The 21,633-nt window shown below is 47.9% G+C and overlaps 1 protein-coding gene across 1 annotated transcript in view; it reads right to left on the bottom strand.

Moving 5' to 3' along the window:
* LOC114633593 (zinc finger protein DPF3-like) overlaps window positions 1-21,633 on the bottom strand; it is a 212,077-nt gene that overhangs the window by 40,065 nt on the left and 150,379 nt on the right. The window contains exons 4-6 of the mRNA XM_028782157.1: window positions 20,131-20,258; window positions 12,917-13,012; window positions 3,561-3,639 (exon numbers count right to left, since the gene is read on the bottom strand). Coding sequence (XP_028637990.1) covers window positions 3,561-3,639; window positions 12,917-13,012; window positions 20,131-20,258 — 303 coding nt within the window. The remainder of the gene's footprint in view (window positions 1-3,560; window positions 3,640-12,916; window positions 13,013-20,130; window positions 20,259-21,633) is intronic.

Genomic DNA, 21,633 nt, shown 5'->3' with positions numbered 1-21,633 from the left:
AGAGAGAGAGAGAGAGAGAGAGAGAGAGAGAGAGAGAGAGAGAGAGAGAGAGAGAGGAGACAGACACTGTGGGGGGTTGTGTAGACAGTTAGACAGTCTATACAAAATGCCAGACACACTACTCTGTGCAGAGTAGGCACACACTAACACAGACACACAAAGAGACAGGGCTATCCAGGCAGGGAACATTAGAAGGGCTGGATGGTCAAGGCCAGAGCCCTCGGGTTGAAATGAGGAGACCCTACCATCCTCAAACATCATACTTATGAATGCCCCGGGAAGTGGAAGGAACATGCAGGCTCCAGGCCTGGCCCCTATGGTTCTGATGGAGGAAGTATGGAAGGAAACACTGGAATCTGCAGGAGTGCATTTTCATGAGTGCCTAGGTTCTTTCTGCACCAGTGGTGAAGATCCAAAAACACTAACAGGCTTCCCGACAAAGTCCGTTTCTGTTGCTTTGTTTTAAGGTAATGACCACCTTTCCTGAGACAAAAGACAGACAGTGAAGAAACAGAACTTTAGGCCTTCAACTCAGTCAAATTTCAAGATAATTAAGGGAGACCAGTTACTTGGTAGAAAAATGAAGTATTTATGTGCACAGCCTAGATGGGGTGGAAAAAGAAATTACATTTAGATGATTTAATATTTCTGAGATGCAATAAATTCAATGGCTGAGCAAAAGGCAAGAAGTAAACCTCTGTCACCTGAAGTTGTCCACTAAAATAATATCTCAGCCACCTGTTGTGAAAAGGATACCTGGACCACCACAAGATTTAACTATATTCAGAAACACATACCAGGAAGGGTTAAATACAACTGCACCTGAAAAAAAATGGCTACTACCAACCCCATAAACCCAGAGAGAGGTGTTTGGGGTCCAAGGTGACCTAATAGTTTCATAAATAACTCCAAAGACAGAGTAGGAATTATGCAAATCAAACCTCAGACACAAAAATGGCAGGGGTTGCAAGTCTGTGGAGAACGGGATTTAACTACTGGGCAATGTCTTTAAATTTGCCTTTTATTGAATCTTGTATATTGAAGTCACACATTATTGTATCTGTTTATTGAGACTCAATGGGGCCAAATGCAGAGTGATTTATGGAAAGGAAGACAATCAAGTGTCTCAGGAGGACAGATTCTACACCTGGAGAGACCCTGGCACTGGGCAGACAGGAACGGGCTAGGCAGTGGTTAGGTGGGCAGAGAGTGGCTGTGTATTCTCAGAAAATGGGGCTTGTGCCAAAAGCTGATGTATGAGTCAAACAAGCAGGTGCCTGCTATTCTTTGAGCTACTTGGTCTTGATGCTGCTTCCAGTAGACGTTCTTAAATGTAGACCCAGAGGGAATTTGGGAGAAGGATAACACCAAGATTATGGGGTAAGACCCTAATTCACCCAAGAATACAGGGGGTGCTAGACCAAAATGCTGAGTGTGCATTTTATTGGGCGGGGGGGTAGAGGGAGACAGAAAAGACAGGGATGTGAAGGAGAGAACAGTTCCAGCTCCCACTACCGAAAAATAATCATGAGAAGCACAGCTGGAATCTTGGAGAAAGGGCAGCTGTGGTAAGGACATCCCTCGGGATACTGAGGAAGGGGAACAAGACACCTCTCTAGTTAGGATGCATTAGAGATTATTAAAAGCATTCCTTGTCCACCTCAGGGGTGGGGGGTGGGCTTCATGACCTCTCCAAAGGTCACTTCTACCCCTAGGGATCCCATGTCTGAAGGGCACCAGATAAAAATAAAGTCTATTAATCACCAAGCTGTCACACAATGTCCTGAGAGAGCCCGAATGAAGAAAGGCAAACTGCAGTGGACCTTGCTTTTCAGAGGGAGGGAGAGGGAGGCAGTACATGTATGAGCAGGCATGTGTGCTGAGACTTTCAGGGAAAGCCTGCATCACCCTGTGATGAGTGCTCCCCCAAACTCTGCAGGGGAATGGGGGTGGGGGAGTCACCCTGTGGGGAGGGGAGCAGAAAGCAGCAAAGGACACCTCGAGCCCATAAGCAAAGCTGGGAGGTTTGGAGGAGAGGGAATGCTGGAAGCACAGAACAGGAGCTGGGAGGAAGGGCTTGGCTTACAAAGGCTCTGTTCAGGAGGAGGACCAGGAGCCAGGCAAGAGGGCAGGCAGAAAGGACACTTCATAGAGATAATCCTGCCAGACGTAGCTGTCACAGAAAGAGGAAAGAAGGAAGAAACAGGAAGTTGAAACAAGAAAAAAGAACATCAAGAGTATGTCTGGAAATACAGGAGACTATTACACCTCAGAATTCCAAGAAAGTTCTAGAAATAGGACCAGTGAGATGGCTCACATAACAGCGAATCACAGCTTTAAAAGAGGAATGGAATAGCTACGGCTCAGCTCCCAAGCTGCTGTTGGCTCCCTTAATGGGGTGTCACACACAGCTGGAAATCCTACCCACTGCCCAGAACCACTATCCCAAGGACGAGCACACTTGGACTGTTTACGTATCAGGACACAACTAAGTGACATCCGGGAAGTAAGGCCTAGACTAAAAGCAGGTACCTCCTGCCAAGGCGCAGGAAGTGCGCCTGACCCCCACGCCCTGCTTCCTTCTCTTCCTGGAACATAGTTCCCTGAGGATGACGAGACCTGCAGAGGGCTCGGGGATGCTACATGGCATATGAAGCAGCCAAATGAGGGTCAGGGAGTCCGAGTTCCAGCGAATGCTGTCCCACCAGATGTCATCCCACAGGGCTCAGGACATTTTGAACTCAAGAAGCCAGTGGAAAGGTAGGGAAAGGCATCGCCCGCTGTGCCCCCTATGTCCTATTCCCTGCCTCTCTTTGCCTCCACAGAGGCTGCAGGACCTAACAGGATGGATACCTGTTATACCCAGAGGGACCACCATGCCAGGTCCTGCCTTGTCTAGCTTTCTGCTGTTCTCAGAACAACCTGGTCCCTATGACCGAGCTCTGGGTTTTGAGAGCAGATGAGAAGGGAAAGGAAGACCCCCCACCTCAGCCTGGGCATGTGCTATAGATGGGTGGCCCTGCTATGGAGTGAGCAGGAAGTGCCCAGGAGAGTGACGGATAACAGGGCAAGGCTATAGGGCCCACCACTCTATACCCTGGCATAGGAGAGCAAAGATAACTACTGTCCTTCAATGAGCACAGTTCTTCCCCGTGACCCTCCCTTGACCTCTGCCCTCGGTCCATCCTCGGCCTCCAACCCAGGAGCCAGGCAACCATTTTTCCAAAAGTTGTTTCTCAGTCAGGGAAGGAACGGTGGAGATGGCTTGAGGGCCATTTGTTCAAACCAAGCCACCATTGTAGAAAGATGCATAACCAGCCCTGCCTAAGACAGGAGAGAGGGAGAGAGGGAGAGAGAAAAGAAACTAGAAAGCCAGGGGGAGAGCTGACGCCCAGGAGCGCAGTCTGAGAGGTGGGGTCCCCTGCCAGACTACTCCACAGCAGGGGGGAATGTAACCACATAGAGCTGGAAGTGGGAAAGCCTGGTGAGGCCCAGAGCTGGTGGGTGACTGTCAAAGTGGCACCGAAAGCCTGGGCTAAGACAGTACAGGGGATACTTACTGTCACAGACGTAGGGTTTGTCGTGGTCTTCCTGAGAGGCAGCATCATGCCTCCTCCTGCCGCCTGCAGAGCCACGAGCCTGAGGAGACATGGAGTAGGAGACACTTGTTAACTATGCCGGCCACTCGGCTCACGGGAACACACAATTTCGGGCCTGAGTGAATCACCTGCACTACATAGCCTTTGTTCCCAAGCCAGGCCTGCTTTACAAGCAGGGAAACTGAGACGAAGGAGAGAATTAGGAACTTGTCCTGACATCACGCGGCTACTCACCTGCCTCATCTGTTTATATCCGGGAGAGGACTGAGGTGGCAGAGAGGTGAAGTAACCTTCCCAATGTTCATCTACCAAATGCAGAACCAGGATATAAACAGGAAGTGGCCGAAAGGTGGTATCACTGCCTGAATATGAAAATCCCCGGCTAGTGGTATCATTTGGGGGATGGGGTTGGGGGGATGGGAACGTAAGAGGTGAGCCAAACTGGAGTACATAGGGACAGTGGTGGTGGGTGGGGGGGGAATTATGTCTTTAAAGGTTATAAGTGTCCTGGGCAAGTCATCTTCTGTCTCTCAGTTTTTCCTGGTTACAGTGAAGTAAACTACTGTGTGCAGCTGTATACTCTGCCAGTGTGATGTTCTGCGTCCCCACAGACCCATAGCAATGGAGGAAGCCAACTGTGGCTGACCCTTCTGCAGCTGAGAGACAAAATAAATCCGTACTCCCTTAAGAGGCTTTCTCGAGTGCCTTGCCACACAGAGCAACAGAAGTCTAGCACAGCCCCGTATCTATCAAATATGGCGCCTCTCTACCATACAGCGTGTCTACCTCACTGACAGTGAACCCTACTGACAGACACTCTACTACAACATGACACAAGATGCCAAGTTACTCTGCATACTGATCAGCTGATGAGCACACTGGGGATGGAGGAACAGGAAGTAGAACAGCTGTTATCACCCCAGGTTCCTAAAGGCCTCAGGAGCCCAGTCTTCTCTTCCATCTTTGGCTTTCACAGTAGGGCTGGGCTTCAGGCTGGGCTCCTGTATGTAGTCTACCTCAGGCCTCCCATTAGGGACTAAGAACCCGACCTGTAAGGTCAACTGGAGCTGGATTCCTGACACCTACACCAGAACACTGGGTGTCTCTCTGGGTAGGTCACATGACTGGAGGAGGAGCAGGGCAGAAGGAACAGCCAACTGAGGGTCAGGGAGTTCAAGTTCCAGCAAATGCTGTTCCACCAGATGTCATCCCACAGGGCTCAGGATACCATTTTGAACCTAAGAGGCCAGCAGAAAGGACTTTAGTAGTGACAGAGATTAGCCTGAAAGGCAGGCAGCAGCTCTGCATCCCACAGCAGCTACCAGAAAGCAGCAAGGCTTGTACAGCCATTGAAAGCCCCATGCTGGCCTTCCTGGGGTCCCTTAGCCTTCTCCTGGCCATTCATTGCTAATGAGGAGTGCTAAACTCCCAGCCATGGAAAGGGCTGGCTGTTGTCTTCAGAGACAGAGAGAAGGGTCAGTGGGAGAGGAACATGGCAGGACAGAAGTCTGGGGTGCAGGTCCAGAACCTGCTTTAGAGACGAGGTCCCAAGGATCCGTGGTGGGAAAGCCTGAGATGGATTTTCAAACATGCATACACTCACAAATACAAGCACATATATATTCCTGAGGACTTCGCTGTAGATGGGCCACTCTCCGGGCCTGTGGCACTCACTCCTCACTCTCAAAATACACACTTCACAAGCAACTCCACCTTGCCAGGCTGTCACTTTGGTCATCTCCTCAGCTGGTCTTTTTCAAAATGATGATGATGAAGAGGAGGAGGAGGAAGAGGAGAAGGAAGAGGAGAAAAGCAGAAGGAAGGAGAGGAAGAGAAATCCCACCTCCCCCTTGTCACTACCTCCCTGCCCCCATCCCTGCCAGGGATAATCAGTAAAAGCCACTCTTTCTTCCCTTCTTTCTCTTTCCCCTTCTCCTCCTCCCCCTTCATCCATCTCTTTCCCTTCCTCTTCCTCCTCCTCTTCCTCCTCTTCCTCCAAACACATTCAATACTCAGTGAGCACTGACCATCACCCTCAGGCATTGACAGATATTGGGCCCAGGATGCTAAGGGCGGTCACCTTATGGCCCTGGTCCTCCCCACACCTCAGTGAAGCAGGAGACTGCTTGATGTGCACAGCTGGCAGCCGGTCACAGCCCCTTGGAGCAGGTAAAAGCAAGTCAGGCAGAATGATAAGGCCACAGCAAATGCTGGAGGGGACTCTGCAAGGCTGGCCACTTGTCAAGGCAGGAGATGAGGGGGCAGGCAGAACAGAAGCACAGGGGTTTCTGAGGGAGTCAGCAGAGAGAAAGAACAGCCCTGCTGAGAGCCGGCTCCCTCCCCTTACTGTTGGGCTGCCCAGCAGGGAGGCCATATGCTCCCACACTCCCCAAGGCCTTGGTTTGGCAAACAGAGATAAAGACTATGGGGGCATCTGAGGTGATATGTGTGGAATTCTCTGGAGGCAATGGAACTCTTGATCTCTTGGATGTTGTAGGTTTGACAACTCAGAATCCCATGTGTCCTGTTCAAATGCCACTTCCTCCAGAAGCCCTTCCCAGCCCACTGGTGTCCACTTGCATCCTTTCTTTTGTTTCCTTCTTCTCTGCTTTATGTTTAGCCGGGCACTTGCTGTTATCTGGCACCACACTGTATGTGTGTGTATTTGTTGGAGGTGGAGTCCTGTATGGGCCACCACTATTCCTGGATCCATGTATCTTCCACCAACAGTTGCACGATCATGACATCAGTCCGCCAGGCAGAGCTGACCATAGCTGTTCTTCTCTCTGTGTATCCCAATGCTATTTTTCCTCCCTCACAGGCCATCAGCTAATCCTAAACTCCCCAGGAAAGCCCCCGACTGGGGCTCTACACAGCCCAGCCTAACCTGTCCTGCATGAGCATCTGGCCACAGAGACAACAGAGATGAGAGTGGGAACTTGAGGTCATCCACTCCCTCACAGGCCTCCATTGCTACCTATGACACACTTCTATAGGCAATGGCAGCCTACCACTACCCCAGCTCACCCAGGCTCAGGCTGTGTCTACATCTTTGCTGTCATGGTTTCTTTTACGATTGCCCCTCCACTGTCATCCACAGGCAATCTGTATTTTAGTCCTGCCAGTGTTCATCCTCAAAAATCTTCCTCTTACAGAGTAAAAACAGTGTTGCCTTAAAGTCTGACGGGCTTACATTTAAATTCCAGCTCTATCAGTCAGACATTCGTTACTATAACAAAACGCCTGAGGTTGGTACTTTCATAAGGAAAAGAGGCGTGTCTTGGCTCATGGACCTGGAGGTGCAACATGTAGGGGACTCATCGGGTGATGCTCTTCTTGCTACCAAAATCCATAGGCAACACAGAGCATCACATGGCAAGAAACAGAGCCCTCATGCGTGTCCCCTTCAGTCCTTCTGTCTCTTTTTATTGTCCCTCAGAAGAAGCTACTCTGATCTTACCTAATACTCCTAGTGACTTTCCAAAGGCCCATTCTGAATACAACGGTCATCCAGTTTCTGACCTCTCTGCATCTCAACTGACCTTTAAATTTCATCACATGAAGTCTCAGGGACACTCAAGCCATATGCAAACCACCGATAGCACCAGCTAGGTGCCACAGAACAAGCTATCCCTCTGAGCCTTAACTCATTTATAAAATGGACAACAGCAGTCCAGATGTGGTAGTGTACATCTGTCACCCCAGCACTCAGGAGACAGAGGCAGAATGAATACTGCAACCTGGTCTACACAGAAAGTTCTAGGCTACCCAAAGCTACTTAAAAATTGGTCACAGAAACACCTCTACAGCACAGTTGTGGAGATGGTTAGGATTAGGAGTGTAAACCCACAGGACATAGTGAAGCCCACAGGAAGTACAGGAAGTTATTAACCCCTTCATGCCTGTGTGGATCCTCTAGGCTCCCCTTGCATTTGGTTAGCATGCGATGAGAAGCCAGCAGACCTCTCACTGTGTCATGGCTCTCACTTGGCACCTCTTCAATTTAAGTCTTGGGTCCTGAGGGGAAGATGGCATTTCATACTTCAGTACGAACCTAACATTATCCTGGGCACACAGCACAAAGCTCTTCCGTGTATATTAGCTCAGATGATTCCTGTCATAATCCTGTGAGTTGGACCAATCTTGCTGCTATCCCTGTCTGTCAGTTGGTTCGGGTCTGAGTGGGTCCATGCCTTGCCCACAGTCCCAGAGCCCATGGAAACAGAAGGACAGGTTTCTAGACTCTGTCACAGAACCCTATGGGCCTTACTCTCCTAAAGAGACCCATCCTTCCTCCCAGAGGATGTTCACGTCACATTCACACACTGACACTGTGGCGTGTGTGTTTGTGTGTGTGTGTGTGTGTGTGTGTGTGTGTATGTATGTGGCATATGACTGCATACCACAGGGCCCTGCCTTACCGGCCACACAGAGTGGTAGGCTCAGGAGGGCTCAACTAATTACTAGGCCACGTCTATTTTAAGTCCACCCTGGGCCACTCCCATTCTCTTCATGGGACTTGGAACTTGAAAACAGTGACCCCTGTTGGGAGCCTGAGTTGGAAGGACCCTTAAATCCAGGTGCTCTGGGGTCTTGGGTCCCAAGGAGCAGGAAACCCAGGCACCTGAGAGAAGAGAGAGGAAGCAAAGGCCATGGGTGAGGTCCTTATCCTCAGTTCTGATTCCCTGTCACCTTCCTGCCCTTCTTGTGGTTTGTTTCTTCAAAGATCACTCATATTTGGGACAATGACCCCAAGGATTTTTCTCCGGTCAAGGGCAGTTCTTCTAGAAAAGCTGTTCTCGGGTGCTGTGTCCAGGAATGAACATCAGACCTCTCCTACAGGCTAGAGATATGACTCAGCAGTTAAGAACACTTGCTGCTCTTCCAGGGGACCCAGGTTCTGTTCCCAGCATCTACAAGTTGGCTTACAACCAGGGGATCTGGCACCCTCTTCTGGCTGCTGAGGACACCTGTACTCAGCACATAATTAAAAATGAGTATTTTTTTTTTCAACAAAAGCCATCTCCTGGCGTCATTAAAGGATCATCTGCCTTTTTCATTCTCACTTCCTCCTGAGTATACAGTGGGGTCTTCCAGAGGCGGCATGACTTTGATGGGGCTTCAGGTGTGCACTTGTATATTCATGAGCTATATTCATAAGCTGAATTCTGTCTTAATTTCTGATATAGCAGATCATTAGTGAAATTACTGTCACCTGCTATACCCAGAACAATAGCATTGAAGGGCTGTCAGTACTTGTTAGTGGTGTAAAGAAGTCTAGAAGCAGAGAGGGAAAGGGAGGGAGCTCTACTAGCTTGCCATTGAAAGCATGGTCCTCAGACCAGCAACACCCAGGAGCTTACCATCAAGGTAAGAGCTCAGCCCCCATATCCCAGAACTATCCCATCAGAATTTGCTCTTTAGCAAGATCCCTGGGGTTTTCCTGTGCACATACAAGTTTTAAAAAACACTGGTGTGAATCACAAGTGTAACCGTAATCCCTAATTTGATTGATTGGTTATTTGATTTATTGATGATTGATTGGTTGGTTAATAATACAAATTCACAGGAATTTCATTAATTTCTTATGTTAAAGTTACCAAAGGCCCACTTATTGTTGGATATGAACTGTCCTCACCCCCTCCCAGATAACATACAGTATTAAAACTCAGAAAGTCATCCACTTTGCTTGCAATATCCTTTATCTATCTTTTATTAGGCATTCAAATTTGGCTGTGTGTTATTATTCCCAACTTATTGATGAGAAAACTGAGGCCCAGATCACAGAAGTTACATGATTCACCCAAGGAATCATGCAGGAGGTGGTAGAGCTAAGATCAGCATTCCTAGGATAGAAGTTAAAATAAGAGAAACCCAAAGGAGACTCACTGTCAAAGCCCTCCCCGCCCCCCTTCATGTTTATGGAGTAGCTAGGATCTTATCAGTGGTCTGTGGGATAGAGATTGGGCTCCTCCTGAATTCCCAACAAGCAAGTGAGACTGAGGCTGTAGTCCAGACCATACGGGGAAACATCAGACCCCATGTGGTTGCTCTCCAGTGGCCAGAATGTTCCAGCAGCAGCTGGAAAGCCCTGTCAAAGTTTAGAGCTGTGAACGGGGCAGCTTTCCACACTTGTTCAGCCCAGAGACTAACTCAAATACTCTCTGCTTCCCCCATGGCTCTCAGCACGGTGACATGGCCACAGCATGACTGTACAGCCTGGAGTCATTAGTTGTCGCCCAGTCATGAAGTTCAAACATGACTTTTCTTCCAGCTTCCCTTGTTCAATTTATTCATTCAGCCTAGGCGGGCAGGGTCCTGGGCCAGGCAGGACTCAGTGGGAAAAAAAGCACAGACCTGTGCTCAAATCCTTCTTTCTTTCTGACCAGATTGAGCAAGTTTGAGCAAGTTGCTTAACCTTTCTGGAATACCAAGCCACTCTTTGTATGGCCACTTTTTCCAGTTGCTGACTTCTTTCTTTCTTTCTTTCTCTCTCTCTCTCTCTTTACTTTTCTTTTTCTTTTTTTAAGGAATGAGACAGTCTAGCTGGGAGTAGAGCTCCATGCTTAGCAACCAGCTAGCATGTTTAAACCCGGGTTCAGCCCCAGTACTCCAAAAACGATAAAAATTAAATTAAATTAAATTAAATTAAATTAAATTAAAATGAGACAAGTACACTTTAATTTCAGTAACATTTTAACCAAGTATAACCAAACATGCTACTGTTAAAACTAAGAGTGAGAGATATTCTACATTCTTTTTACTCTAAGCTATGAGAATGTGGTGCGTACGTAACATTTACAGCACCTACAGTCTGGACTAGCATGTAGCAGGTAGCCATGTGTTGGTAGTGGCTGCTGCAACGGACTGTTGGAAACAGAGAATATTGAACGTAAAGCTCCAAGCATAGCATCATGGCTCTCACTCGGGAGCCCTTCGCTCAGCCTGGTTTTGAGTGAGTATAAGGGCCAGTGGGCACTGTCACTTCTGACGCTTTAACAGAAAAGACACCCAATCCCTACTCACTAATGGAGTCCACCTTCCACACTCATGCCAGGAGTACCTGGACCGTTCTCCTCAATGTACTCTACAAAGTCCGGCAGGGGCAGGGGAGAGGTGGACGCAGGTTGAGAGGTACACAGCTCTTGGCATTCACAGCAGGCACAGAAACTCCATGCCTCTGTGATCCTTCAGTGACGGAATAGGTATGTCTGTCTCTCTCTCTCTCTCTCTCTCTCTCTCTCTCTCTCTCTCTCCTCTCTCTCCTCTCTCTCTCTCTCCTCTCTCTCTCTCTTTCTCACTCTCATACACACACACACACACACACGCACGCACGCACGCACGCACGCACGCACGCACGCACGCACGCACCACAGTGAAATAATATGGCCAAGCAATTTCCCCCAGTGCCTCAGAGGACCATCAGTGAAACCATGGCAAGAGACACTGTAAGAGAAAGACTAGACTAGCAGCAGCAAATCCTGATCAGTATGAACACCGCTAAAAGCAGAACAGCCCTCCAATATATACCCCTGACGTGAGAAGAAGCACATGTCACCACCCGGGAAGGATGCGCACCCCTCAGAATAGATACATGCATGCAAACACAGAGAGCCTGAACTTATTCAAATCTCCAAGCAACAGAAGTACTCCTTGACCCACAGAGAATGTGATCCAAGACACCCAGTGGGTGCCTGAACCCCGGAGAGTACTGAGCCCTATAATTGAATGCCTTACCCATTTTAATTAAGAGCTTATCATGAGCCATGGCCATAACCTTTGACCTTCTGGGACGAAGCAGCAAAAATCGCACAAATACCTCTCTTCTTCACAATGTCACAGGGAGAAGTTTTGTTCTTACTATAGAGTTGATATATATATAATAAACATATAACCATATGATAAACATATAATCAACCTATAATGTTTTCCTTTAAAACTTAAAAGGAGAATGTCTGCTTTTTCACTTCAAGGAGACTATAAATGGGCTCTTTTGGATCTTTTTATCTGAACTGTTGCTATCGTTACTATTGTACTTCTGAGCTGATAAGTATAATAAGGGTTATTTGAACATAAGTATAGCAGTACTACCAGCCTATCTGATATGAAAACTAATAGATAATTAACAGGCAGGTAGCAAATACAGAGTGGATACACTGGGCAAGGGTGGTAGGTATTAGAACAAGGCATTTCTGTGCTGAATATAAAAATGCCTAGTAGAGAGACACTGGAATATATAGTAAAGTGTATAGACTCTACTTTCAAATACTCCAGTGGGAAACAAACACATAAGCCAATAATAGGTAAGAGAAAAGAGTGCACGAGACCAAACTGTGGAAATACTCGTCATTGATAAAGATGGTAGCAGCCCAACATAACTGCACCATCAGATAGCTGCCCTGCCCACACTGACAACTCTGGCTCTTATCAACAGCGGGAAGTTGCTTATAATATAGTGCAATGGTGTGATTCCAAACCTAATAACCGAGCACAAGACCTGGGCATCTAATTTTAGTAACTACTCTCTGTGGTATTACTGTGTGCAAAACACAGGCTTACAATAATTACCAGTGGGCCCAAACCCACAGGGCTCACAGGACTGACTTCTCTCCCACAGCAAGGAGAGGGTCCTATCTAGAGCTGATAGGAACTAGACCCTCAAGCCCTCAAAAGTGGGATTTTCCTGTGAAGAGGCAAAGTCCTCCCCTGGAGGTCCCTCTCCACCTAGTTATCCTGATGCCCTCACTGAAGGTGATCACAGAACACTTTGCCAAACAAAAAGACCCTAGAGAACCAAATAGAATATCCAAAAACATGGTCCTGGTCAGCTCCTTTCCCCCTTAAGAACAAGCCAGTGTCTTCTTTCTTCCCATCGGGGTCTCTCTGCCATTCCCACCTCTGACCCCTTCTTAGTTCATTCTCAGGACCACGTGCCTCTAAAGTTCATGCAAAATCCATTCAGGGAACCATCAGCTACAGCCTGTCTGCTTCTAGCAGGCTTCCACTCTCTCTGCCCATGGAAGCGTGTCCCAAAGCAGGCATCCTAATCCTGTCATTCTAGAAAAAAACCAGGAACAGCAAGGCAAGAACTTTCATGATGGAGTCTCAAAAAATTCTCCTTGCCCTCCACTCTCCCAGCCCCAAACACCTCAGAGCATCCTTTACTTCCTCTCCTTCCTCTCACCAGCTCTGGACTTTGCAGGCATGCCCGGCCTGGGGCTCCCCGAGCATCTTCCTCAGAGCTCCATGTAAGCCCATGAGGTGTGTCTTATCCAGGTACAGAGGGGATTAGACGCAACGTAACCTCACCCACTCACCCGTCCTCTGGTCCTGTTCTTGCGCTTGGGAATATCTTCTTCCAAATCCTCCTCTTCGTTCCCTTCTTCTACATTTTCATCATTTTCCAAAACCCTCTGAAATGACAAGAGAGTCCAATACAAGAGTTGAGAGATGAAAGGCAACCATGACGACCATCAAAGGGCAGGTTGGGAATATTCTGGGGTTTTTGTTCTTCAGCAAAGCAAGGGTGCGGCCGCTGCCTGAGAGTTTGAAGTCTCCATGGAACCAGCACTCTTTCAAGCCCTCAGTCCCCTTCCAGCCAAATTGTTCCAGCACGTTGACCTTTCTCAACTCTTTTCACTGCCCCCACCCCCAAAAAAGAGGTTTTTTGGCAAGAGCAAAAGGATGCTTTTCTATATGGGGCCAGGTTATTTACTCAGAACTTACTGTCTTTAATACAATGTGCTCCTTTGTTTCTAAAGAGCTACCTCAGAACATGAAAAGCCATTTCTCCTTTCTCTGCCATTGTGGAGCTCTGCCTTGCGTGATGAAAGCAAGGAACTCCTCGTTCAGCTGGCGGGAATACAACCTTAATATGCTGCCCATAATAACCCACTGTGGGGCTGTTTATAAGAAAAATAAATGTCCAGCAAGGTGTTAGTGGCACACACCTGTAATCCCAGAATAGGAAGAGCAGGAGTTCAAGGCCACTCTCGGTTACATAGTAAATCTAAGGCCTGCCAGGGTTATGGGTGAGAAAAAGAGACAGACAGACAGACAGACAGATGCATGCATGCATGCATGCATGCACACACATGGATAGACGGAGGCACAGATAGATGGATAGACAGCAGAATAGAATTATTTCATCTTAGCCCATGACTTTAAGTTTTGTACTTTAAGAACTAACCAAGCTTTAAGTTCATAAATTCAAATGAGCCCCCTCTAATATCCCTCAGAACACGGCAATACAAGAGCCGATTTCCATTTTAAAGGTACATAAACTGAGGCTGAAAACAGTTTGGCCATTCACAATCATTCAGCAAAGCCATGACCACAGCAAGGCTGGGTTGGTGAGCTTACTAGCTCCACACTCATTTGCTCTCCCTTGCTGCTGAGACTCAGGTGCATTGCAACAGATGCTTCAGGCAGGACTGAATGGTTCATTCTCCGGCAAAGAAGGAAAGGACAAAGGCGGGAGATGCGCCCCCAGGTCTATGATTGAGTAAAAGGCTATAGAAGACCCAGTTGCTACCAGGGAGCAAGATATGAAGGAATAGACTTGGAGCCCAGGAGAGTCCAGGGACCAACATGGTAGAAGAAGCTTTTCATGGGCTCGCTGATGTAACTTTTGAGTGATACAATGTTTATGCCTCTTCTTATCCAATTAAAAACTAGCAATTCTTCGGCTCTGTAACTATTTGTCCAGGGCTGATTACCTGTAGGCACTAAGCTAAGCTATAAACAAATGGCTACAGTCCTGCCTCAAGTAGACCTTAAGGTGTGCTAAAAGGAAGACAGATTTAAATAACATATAAAACTGTATAACACGTTGTTGTCATGATTGTGAGAGGTAAGTTCAAGGGTCTATAAAAGGGTGCTCCAAGGGACCTCGGCCTGATCCAAAGGTCAAAGGAAGTTTTCCTGAGGCTGGAACAAAAGAACGAGGAGGTGTGGAAGGTGAGAAAAGGATGGATGAGAGTAACTTAGACACTTCCAGCTTCACAGGTGAAGCGTTGTACACATGAACGGATAGGCTTAGGCGGGTCTGGGTCACCAAGAGCTGGTGAAGCGGTTAGAGCACTGTGGCTTATTCAGTGGGGAGAAAGACTGGTGTGACCAGCGCTCAGTGGCTTGGGGAAAGATGATGAAGGCAAGGCTAGGGAGGTGGCATTATTATATGACACAGGGCTGCAGCTTGGGTTAGTGGTGAGGAAGTCACACCAACTATGTAAAAGCTTAGAAAGTGATCTGCACTGCCCATGCAGTCTGACGTCACCATTACCGCTCAATGGTCTCAAAGACAGCACCGCCTCTGTAATTTTGTCTTCAAAGTGGGAAGCCCAAGAGGGAGTTACCAGAACATCCCTCTCCAGACACATCTAGGTTGCTGCGGTCACCTGATCCTCCCAAAGGACACAAAACACTCCCCAGGACTTCTCTATCTTCTCCTCTGGCTGTCTTTGGGAAGCCTCCAGAATTCCCCCCATCAGCTCATATATGTGGCTCCTGGTTCATTAGACTATTTAAAAAGGTTTAGGGGGCGTGATCTTGTTGTAGGAAGTGTGTCATTGGGGTTGGCCTTTAAGGTTTCAAAAGTGCATGCCAGGCCCAGTACCTCCCTATCTGCTCATGATCAAGATGTAAGCTCTTGGCTACTCCTCCATCACCCTGCCTGCCTGCCTGCCAGCTGGCCTGCCTACCTGCCTGCCTGCCTGCCGTCCGGCCTGCCTGCCTGCCTGCCGTCCTGCCTGCCGTCCTGCCTGCCGTCCTGCCGTCCTGCCACCATGGCCCCCATCATTACCATCATGGACTAACTTTCTGAAACTGTAAGGATATGCTCAGTTAAATGCTTTCTTCTATACATAGCCTTGATCATGGTGTTTCAACACAGAATTAGTAGTCCTTACTAAGACACAACACTTACGGATAACTCAGCCAACCTTCAACATCAAAGAGAAATGTCCTTGTCTGCTGAACATGGCCTCTGGCCCATCGCTAGGAGATGTTGGCTAGGGTTTAGAGCACGCTCCTTGGCTTCCTGACCTTAAAACGGGGTTACTAGTCAAGCCAGGCAAGGCCAGTTTGGATGTTCCACCACCTTGGGTAAAAAAATCATAGAATGAATATGAGGTAGCACCGTGGCTACTGCTGTTGATTGTATCCTGCATACTTTCCAGTGCTTGAAGTCATTTAATCATAGCAAGTTCCAAGTGCTGGTATCTAAAGGTCATTGCCTCTGGCTTCTCAGTACAGTTCTGATGCCCCTGTCATATTTCATCATAAGGAATTTGTTACACACAACATGAATTCTAGGCTGGAAGGTTAAAAAAAAAAAAAAAACAGGTGACTGCCACTGGGTTGGTCCCCTAAGTGACTTACAGTCCTGGCCCAGGAGCAAGCTGATTTCTTCTTTGAGTTTCCATCCCACTCGCCATCAGCATGTAATTCTAGAAGCCTGAGTCTAAAGCACTGGCCTCAGATACACTGCCCACTTGTCTTTATTTCCTGCCACACAGCCCTGACCCCAGAGCCTATCCACCCAACTCACTCCACCAGAGCAGCCAGGAGCTCCTAACAAACAAAGCCTGAGCCGACCTCAGGAGGCTGAGTGGGGAAAGTCGGGAGGGAGGAGTGAAGGACTGGGGCATCCAACATAACTGATACCCTCGCCACCACCCTGTTACACACGGGCAGCCCCTGTCCTCAGACATCTGAAGAATAAACACATTTGAAAATAACATTCCCTACTGTTACTCTAAATAGCCTTTAGTGTACTGGTAACAATGATTTGGGCTGGTTTTCAATAGTAAAGGGGGAGGGAGAAAGGAAGGAAAGACCTGTAGGGACAAAGGAAGAGGGAAGGAGGGAGGGAGGGAGGGAGGGAGGGGGGTAGGTAGGGAGGGAAGATAGAAGGAAGGAGAGAGAGAGGGAGGGAAGAATCTCCTAACTTATCCTCTCCACTGCTGCCCTGCACTGTCTGCTCTCTATGCAGAGCAGGAAGGGGAGGAATCTTTATGAAATCTAAATTCTACTTCCCTGATCAAATGGCTTCCTTTCCATCTCACACAAGGCCAAAAGCCAAGACAACTAACTAGGTCTCCAGGGGCCTGACAGGTCTGGCTCCTGCCCACCTGTCCCTCCTCCCCATCCCCACCCCCCAGGACTATACTCAGACCACAGGGCCTTCTATCTACTCTCTAGACAAGATGGGCACTGACCTGTCTCAGAGCTGTCACTCTGGGGATCTCACATCATTGGCTCCTGTCATCCCACAGGACTGCAGTTAAATCTGTGTCCCTTAGGACACTGCCTAAGCTCGGCCCCTCCTTCAACACTGCTTCCTCCTACTGGCTTTCATTTGTCCAAATCTCCAGTCCTCTTATTTGTCCGCTTCCTTCTCTAACTGTATGTCACACTAGAACTAGAGCAGTCCTCGGCACCCACCGTGCCATGTTCAAAACAGTAAACCTATCAGTCGAGAGCATGCACGAATTAATGAGTTAAAAGTTAAGGAAAAGGCACACTGTTGACTTATTGTATATGTACTTCTGCAATGAAAAGTCAGCTAGAACTTAAACTCAAGTGGCTCATGGTCTAGTTTCGGCATCCTAAGCCCAGGCAACACAGTCACAAGCTGTCCATGGGGCAGCCACACTGCTAACACCAGGGCTGATGTAATAATGGCGATACGATGACAGCATGTATTCTGGCCCAGGGCCACATGAAGGCGACTCAGACTCGCTCCCAGCTTTACAGAAGAGCGGCTGTAGGTCTGTGTGTATCCAGGCTTCTGGGCACTGGCTCTGTATCAACCACTGAGGATCAACCAATAAGGTAGAAACACTAACAAGGCCATGGGTAATACAGAGATGACACACCTTGCTTCCAATGCTACAAGTCTAAGCACAGAGGCTAATGCATGACCAGCTAAACACATGGCACAAGAAAGAAAGAGGGAAGTATCTCAGATGCTCCAGTTCAAAAGAGGCCATTCCAGCTGTTGGAGACCAAGAAAGCTTTGATGGAGAAGGTGGTACTAGGGCCAGGCCTACCCACTAAATGCAATCAGTGTAAGTGGAAGAAAACACACACCAGCAGACCCAAGACAACAAGGAAGAAGGCTGAGGAAGAGAAGCTGTGAATGAACACGAGCCCAAAGCAGAGAGGCGAGGCCTAAGGAGGCCATGTCTACCACACTGGATCTATTTAGTGGAGACAAAAGATAGATTAGGAAGGCGCTAGCACAAGCAAAGCTGTGCTTTGGACTAATGTAGAAAAGCAGGGCATGGGAGACAGGGGTAGGGGGTCAGAAACAAAGCCCTTAGTCCCCTCAAGCAGGCATTTACTGTGCACATACTATGTGTCAGACTGGGTATGTGTGCTTAAGATATATTAGTGAGCAAGGTAGTCAAGGGGGTGGGAGGACGGTTACGTTTACACCAGGGGAATAAACTATCTCGAAAACTGAAATTCAAAGAATACTAGATGGTGCTAAGTGCAATATGAAAAAAGAAGAGAGAAAGAAAGAAAAGAAAGAATGAATGAAAAAAGAAAGGAAAGAACAGAGGAAGGAAGGAAGGAAGGAAGGAAGGAAGGAAGGAAGGAAGGAAGGAAAAAGGAAAAAAGTATAGGGATGAGTACAAGGATGAGATGGGTAGAGGGAATGGTATTAACCACAGTGGTCAGGGCACCCAAAGGTGAGATGAGAGCCCCCCGTATGTCTGGGGAAGGACTTCCCAAGTAGACCAAACAGCCAGGGCGTGGCCCGTCTGAGAGAGGCAGGAGCCCTTGCTTTTACTCAGGCGTGAACAGCCATAGAAAGAATTCCTTCTCCTCCAACCATCTATCCTCTCAAAGGAACAGTGCTCAGCACTGGAAGGAAATGAGCTATGACATCACGAAAAGCCATGGAGGAAGAGTCTGTGCATGTTCTGTGACAGAAGCCAATCTGAAAAGGCTACCTGTGCAGCCAAGACTATGGGGGGTGGGAGGAGAGATGGAAGGCTGTAGCCAGGGATGAGAACAGAAGAGATGATTATCAGGCCACAGTTGGTGTGGGACGGTGACATTTTCTTGTCTTACACTATGCAGGGTGGACTCAGATCATTATACATTTGTCCAAGCACACAGCATAGAGCACACCCAAAGTGAACCCTAACATAGACTGTGGATTCTGGGGGAGAAAGGCCTGTCGGGGGCAGCTCACTGGTGGATACAAATGTGGGGTATTGCTAATGGGAGAGGCTAAGCTGGCGGGGTTGGGGGGGTTAGGGGAGGTGAGAAATCTCTCTACTTTCCTCTCCATTTTGCTATGAGCCTAAAATCACCTAAAGGTTTTTGAAAGTGATCTTTGTCTTTCTGGGCATGAGCAGAGAAACCATTGAGAAGGCAACAAAATAATTCAAGCCAGGGAAAGGGGCGGGGTGATCAGGCAGCAGGAGAGGTAAGGTGCTACTCCAATCCCTGCTACAGACACTTCAGACAGGATCACTGGCGCAGGGGATGCTGGGAGAGGCAGACAAGTGTGCCTAAGAGGACACAGCGGTGGCTAAGTTCAAACTAGCAACAATCTCCACGAGGGCTATAGCTTGTGGGAAGAGAGGAGGGGCAAATACATCCAGTGGTGGCAAGTTAGTGCAAAGGATTTGACTATTCATCATAACACTGGAGGGGCAGAAGCAGCCAGACTTGGGTTTGCCCATTATCTCTAAGGAAAGCTCCATGTTAACGTGAGTAAGACAGTGTGTCACCGTGAACACACCACAGTCCCTGACACACCGCTATTTATAAAGCACCACAACAGTATTTTGTTGTTGTTGTTGTTATTATTAATGAAGATTTTAGTGAATTAGTGAACCAATTAAATCAAATGTTGAATTTGATATAAAAATGTGATATGAGATATATGACAAAAAATAAAAATTTAATATACAAAATATAATGTAATCAAAATATAATTCAATTATGCTTAATTATTAATATTATACCAGAATTAATTTATACTACTGTAAATTAGTTTTAGATAGGAGGGGTCTGAGGCTGAGGTTTACGTCCTCACAGTGATGTCTGAGAGATTTATGGGTGGTGGACACAGAGGGTAGTGGACACATGAGGATCAAAGCAACTGTTTATGCCTGGGGGAGGGGTGACCAGGCTGGCTTTGAAGGATGGGTAGGGAGTGGTGAGAAATGAGATAATATGCTGAGGTAGGGCTCAGACTGGGGTGTAAGGAAAGGGGCAGAGGTGAGGCAGGGGCCCCTATGGCCACAAAGCCAAGGACTCAGTCAGTCTATCCTGTTCTCATTACGTCTTTAGGACTCAGCACAACCTGGTGCTTAGCAGATGTGTTCCGAGTACAGACACCAGGAAAGCAGGGAGAGGAACAGCTGTGAGGAGATGATGATGGCTCCTGAGGTAGAGAGATGCTTTTAATCCAGAAGCTCTAAGCGTCCTAGAACAGTGTCACAAAGACCCCACGGCACACAGGCCGAGCGCAGGTGCCCAGGGCTCCCTCGGCAGGCGAGAGTACCTGTATCTCCTGGATGCTTTCCTCTTCTCTGGCATCAACCTTCTTCTCTACTCCCTCACCACGAAGCAAGGCTTCCAGTGTGGTACTCTCAGAGGTAAAGCCATCTTTTTTCAGGGGCAATTCTACTTCTGGAAAACAAACACAAACAGACAGGTCAGGCACCCCAAAGCAGGTAAACAGGAAGGGTGACGATCCTTGGGAACCAGGGTCAAGGGCCCAGAGTTCTTGGGTAGAACTTTAACAGCCTATGCTATCGCCTCCTGACCAGCAGGGTTGTGGAACACTGGAGATGGGTTTAGCTTCTCCACCACTATACAGTCCCAGAGACGGACCTCAATCCTGCTCACTCCCTGGGACAAGCTGAGGTAGAACAGAGAGGGTGCCCTCTAGATGTAGGAGAGAACTGCCTGAGACTCAGAGTTGCTTCTGCCAGTTTTGGGGTTGACTTTGGGCATGATGCTCAAGGAGCCTGGAGCCCATTTCTCCATCTATAAAGAGAAACAACAGTTCCCAGGACCACAGCTTTTGAAAACATTCAAGCACACCAACAATGTCTGATTGTTACTGTCTTCAAAGTCTCCCCTTGGCTATGCTGGCTATCCCCGCTCGGCTTTGTTCCGTAAAAAGCTATCAGCCTCAGAGGGGTTGCTCTCCTCAACTCAGAGGAAGTAGATGCCCCAAACCAATGGAGAAGGAGTGGCAGTAATGCCCAACAGGTGCCAGAGCAGCAGAGTAGGAGGCCATCGTCATGCCCAGAGAAAATTGTGGCAAGAATGTCAGTGCTCCCGAACCTAGAGAAATCCGGAAAGCAGGCATCTTTCTACAGACATAAGGAGTCACCTTGCCGGGCCTGTGAGTCAATGGGTACTACAGTTTGGACGCTAGAGCTCCCATTTCCCCTCAAAGCATGTGTGTTTAAGGCTTGGTTCCCAAGTGGCACTATTGAGAGATGGGGGACCTTTAGGAAAGAGGTACTAGTGGAAAATGTCCTTAGATTATTAGGGTATAGCCCTGAACGGTTTACAACCCTGGTCTCTTCCTCCCCTCTCTCTTTCCAGTCACAAGGCAGGCAGTTTGCTCCAGGCACACCCTTCCCACCACTGACATCTAGAGAAGCCACCAAAATGGGTCTGCATACCCACCGACTAGAATCTTGAAAGCAGTAAGCCAAAATAAACCGTTCTCTTTAAAGTCGCAGAAGGTGGCTAAAGTCTACTACACTCTACTATAGTCACAGAAGGCTATTATAGTCAGATAGGTGGTAGAACCCTGCCCCCAAGAGAGACCAAAGAGGGCTTCTGACTCTTTGCCAAGGTATCTATGATTGGCAAGGAATTTTAATTTAAGAACAGAAAACAAAGGTATAAGGGATCAAATCTAGATTTTCTATATAATTTTCCTCCAACCTCTCCTTGATCCTGGACCTTTACACACACATACAAACACACTCATACACACATACACACATATACACACACATACACACACATACACAACACATAT

The sequence above is a fragment of the Grammomys surdaster genome, unplaced genomic scaffold, assembly GCF_004785775.1.
Source record: "Grammomys surdaster isolate TR1022 unplaced genomic scaffold, NIH_TR_1.0 721, whole genome shotgun sequence".
NCBI classification, from domain to species: Eukaryota; Metazoa; Chordata; class Mammalia; order Rodentia; family Muridae; genus Grammomys; species Grammomys surdaster.
This window is presented reverse-complemented; position numbering and strand designations above follow the sequence as displayed.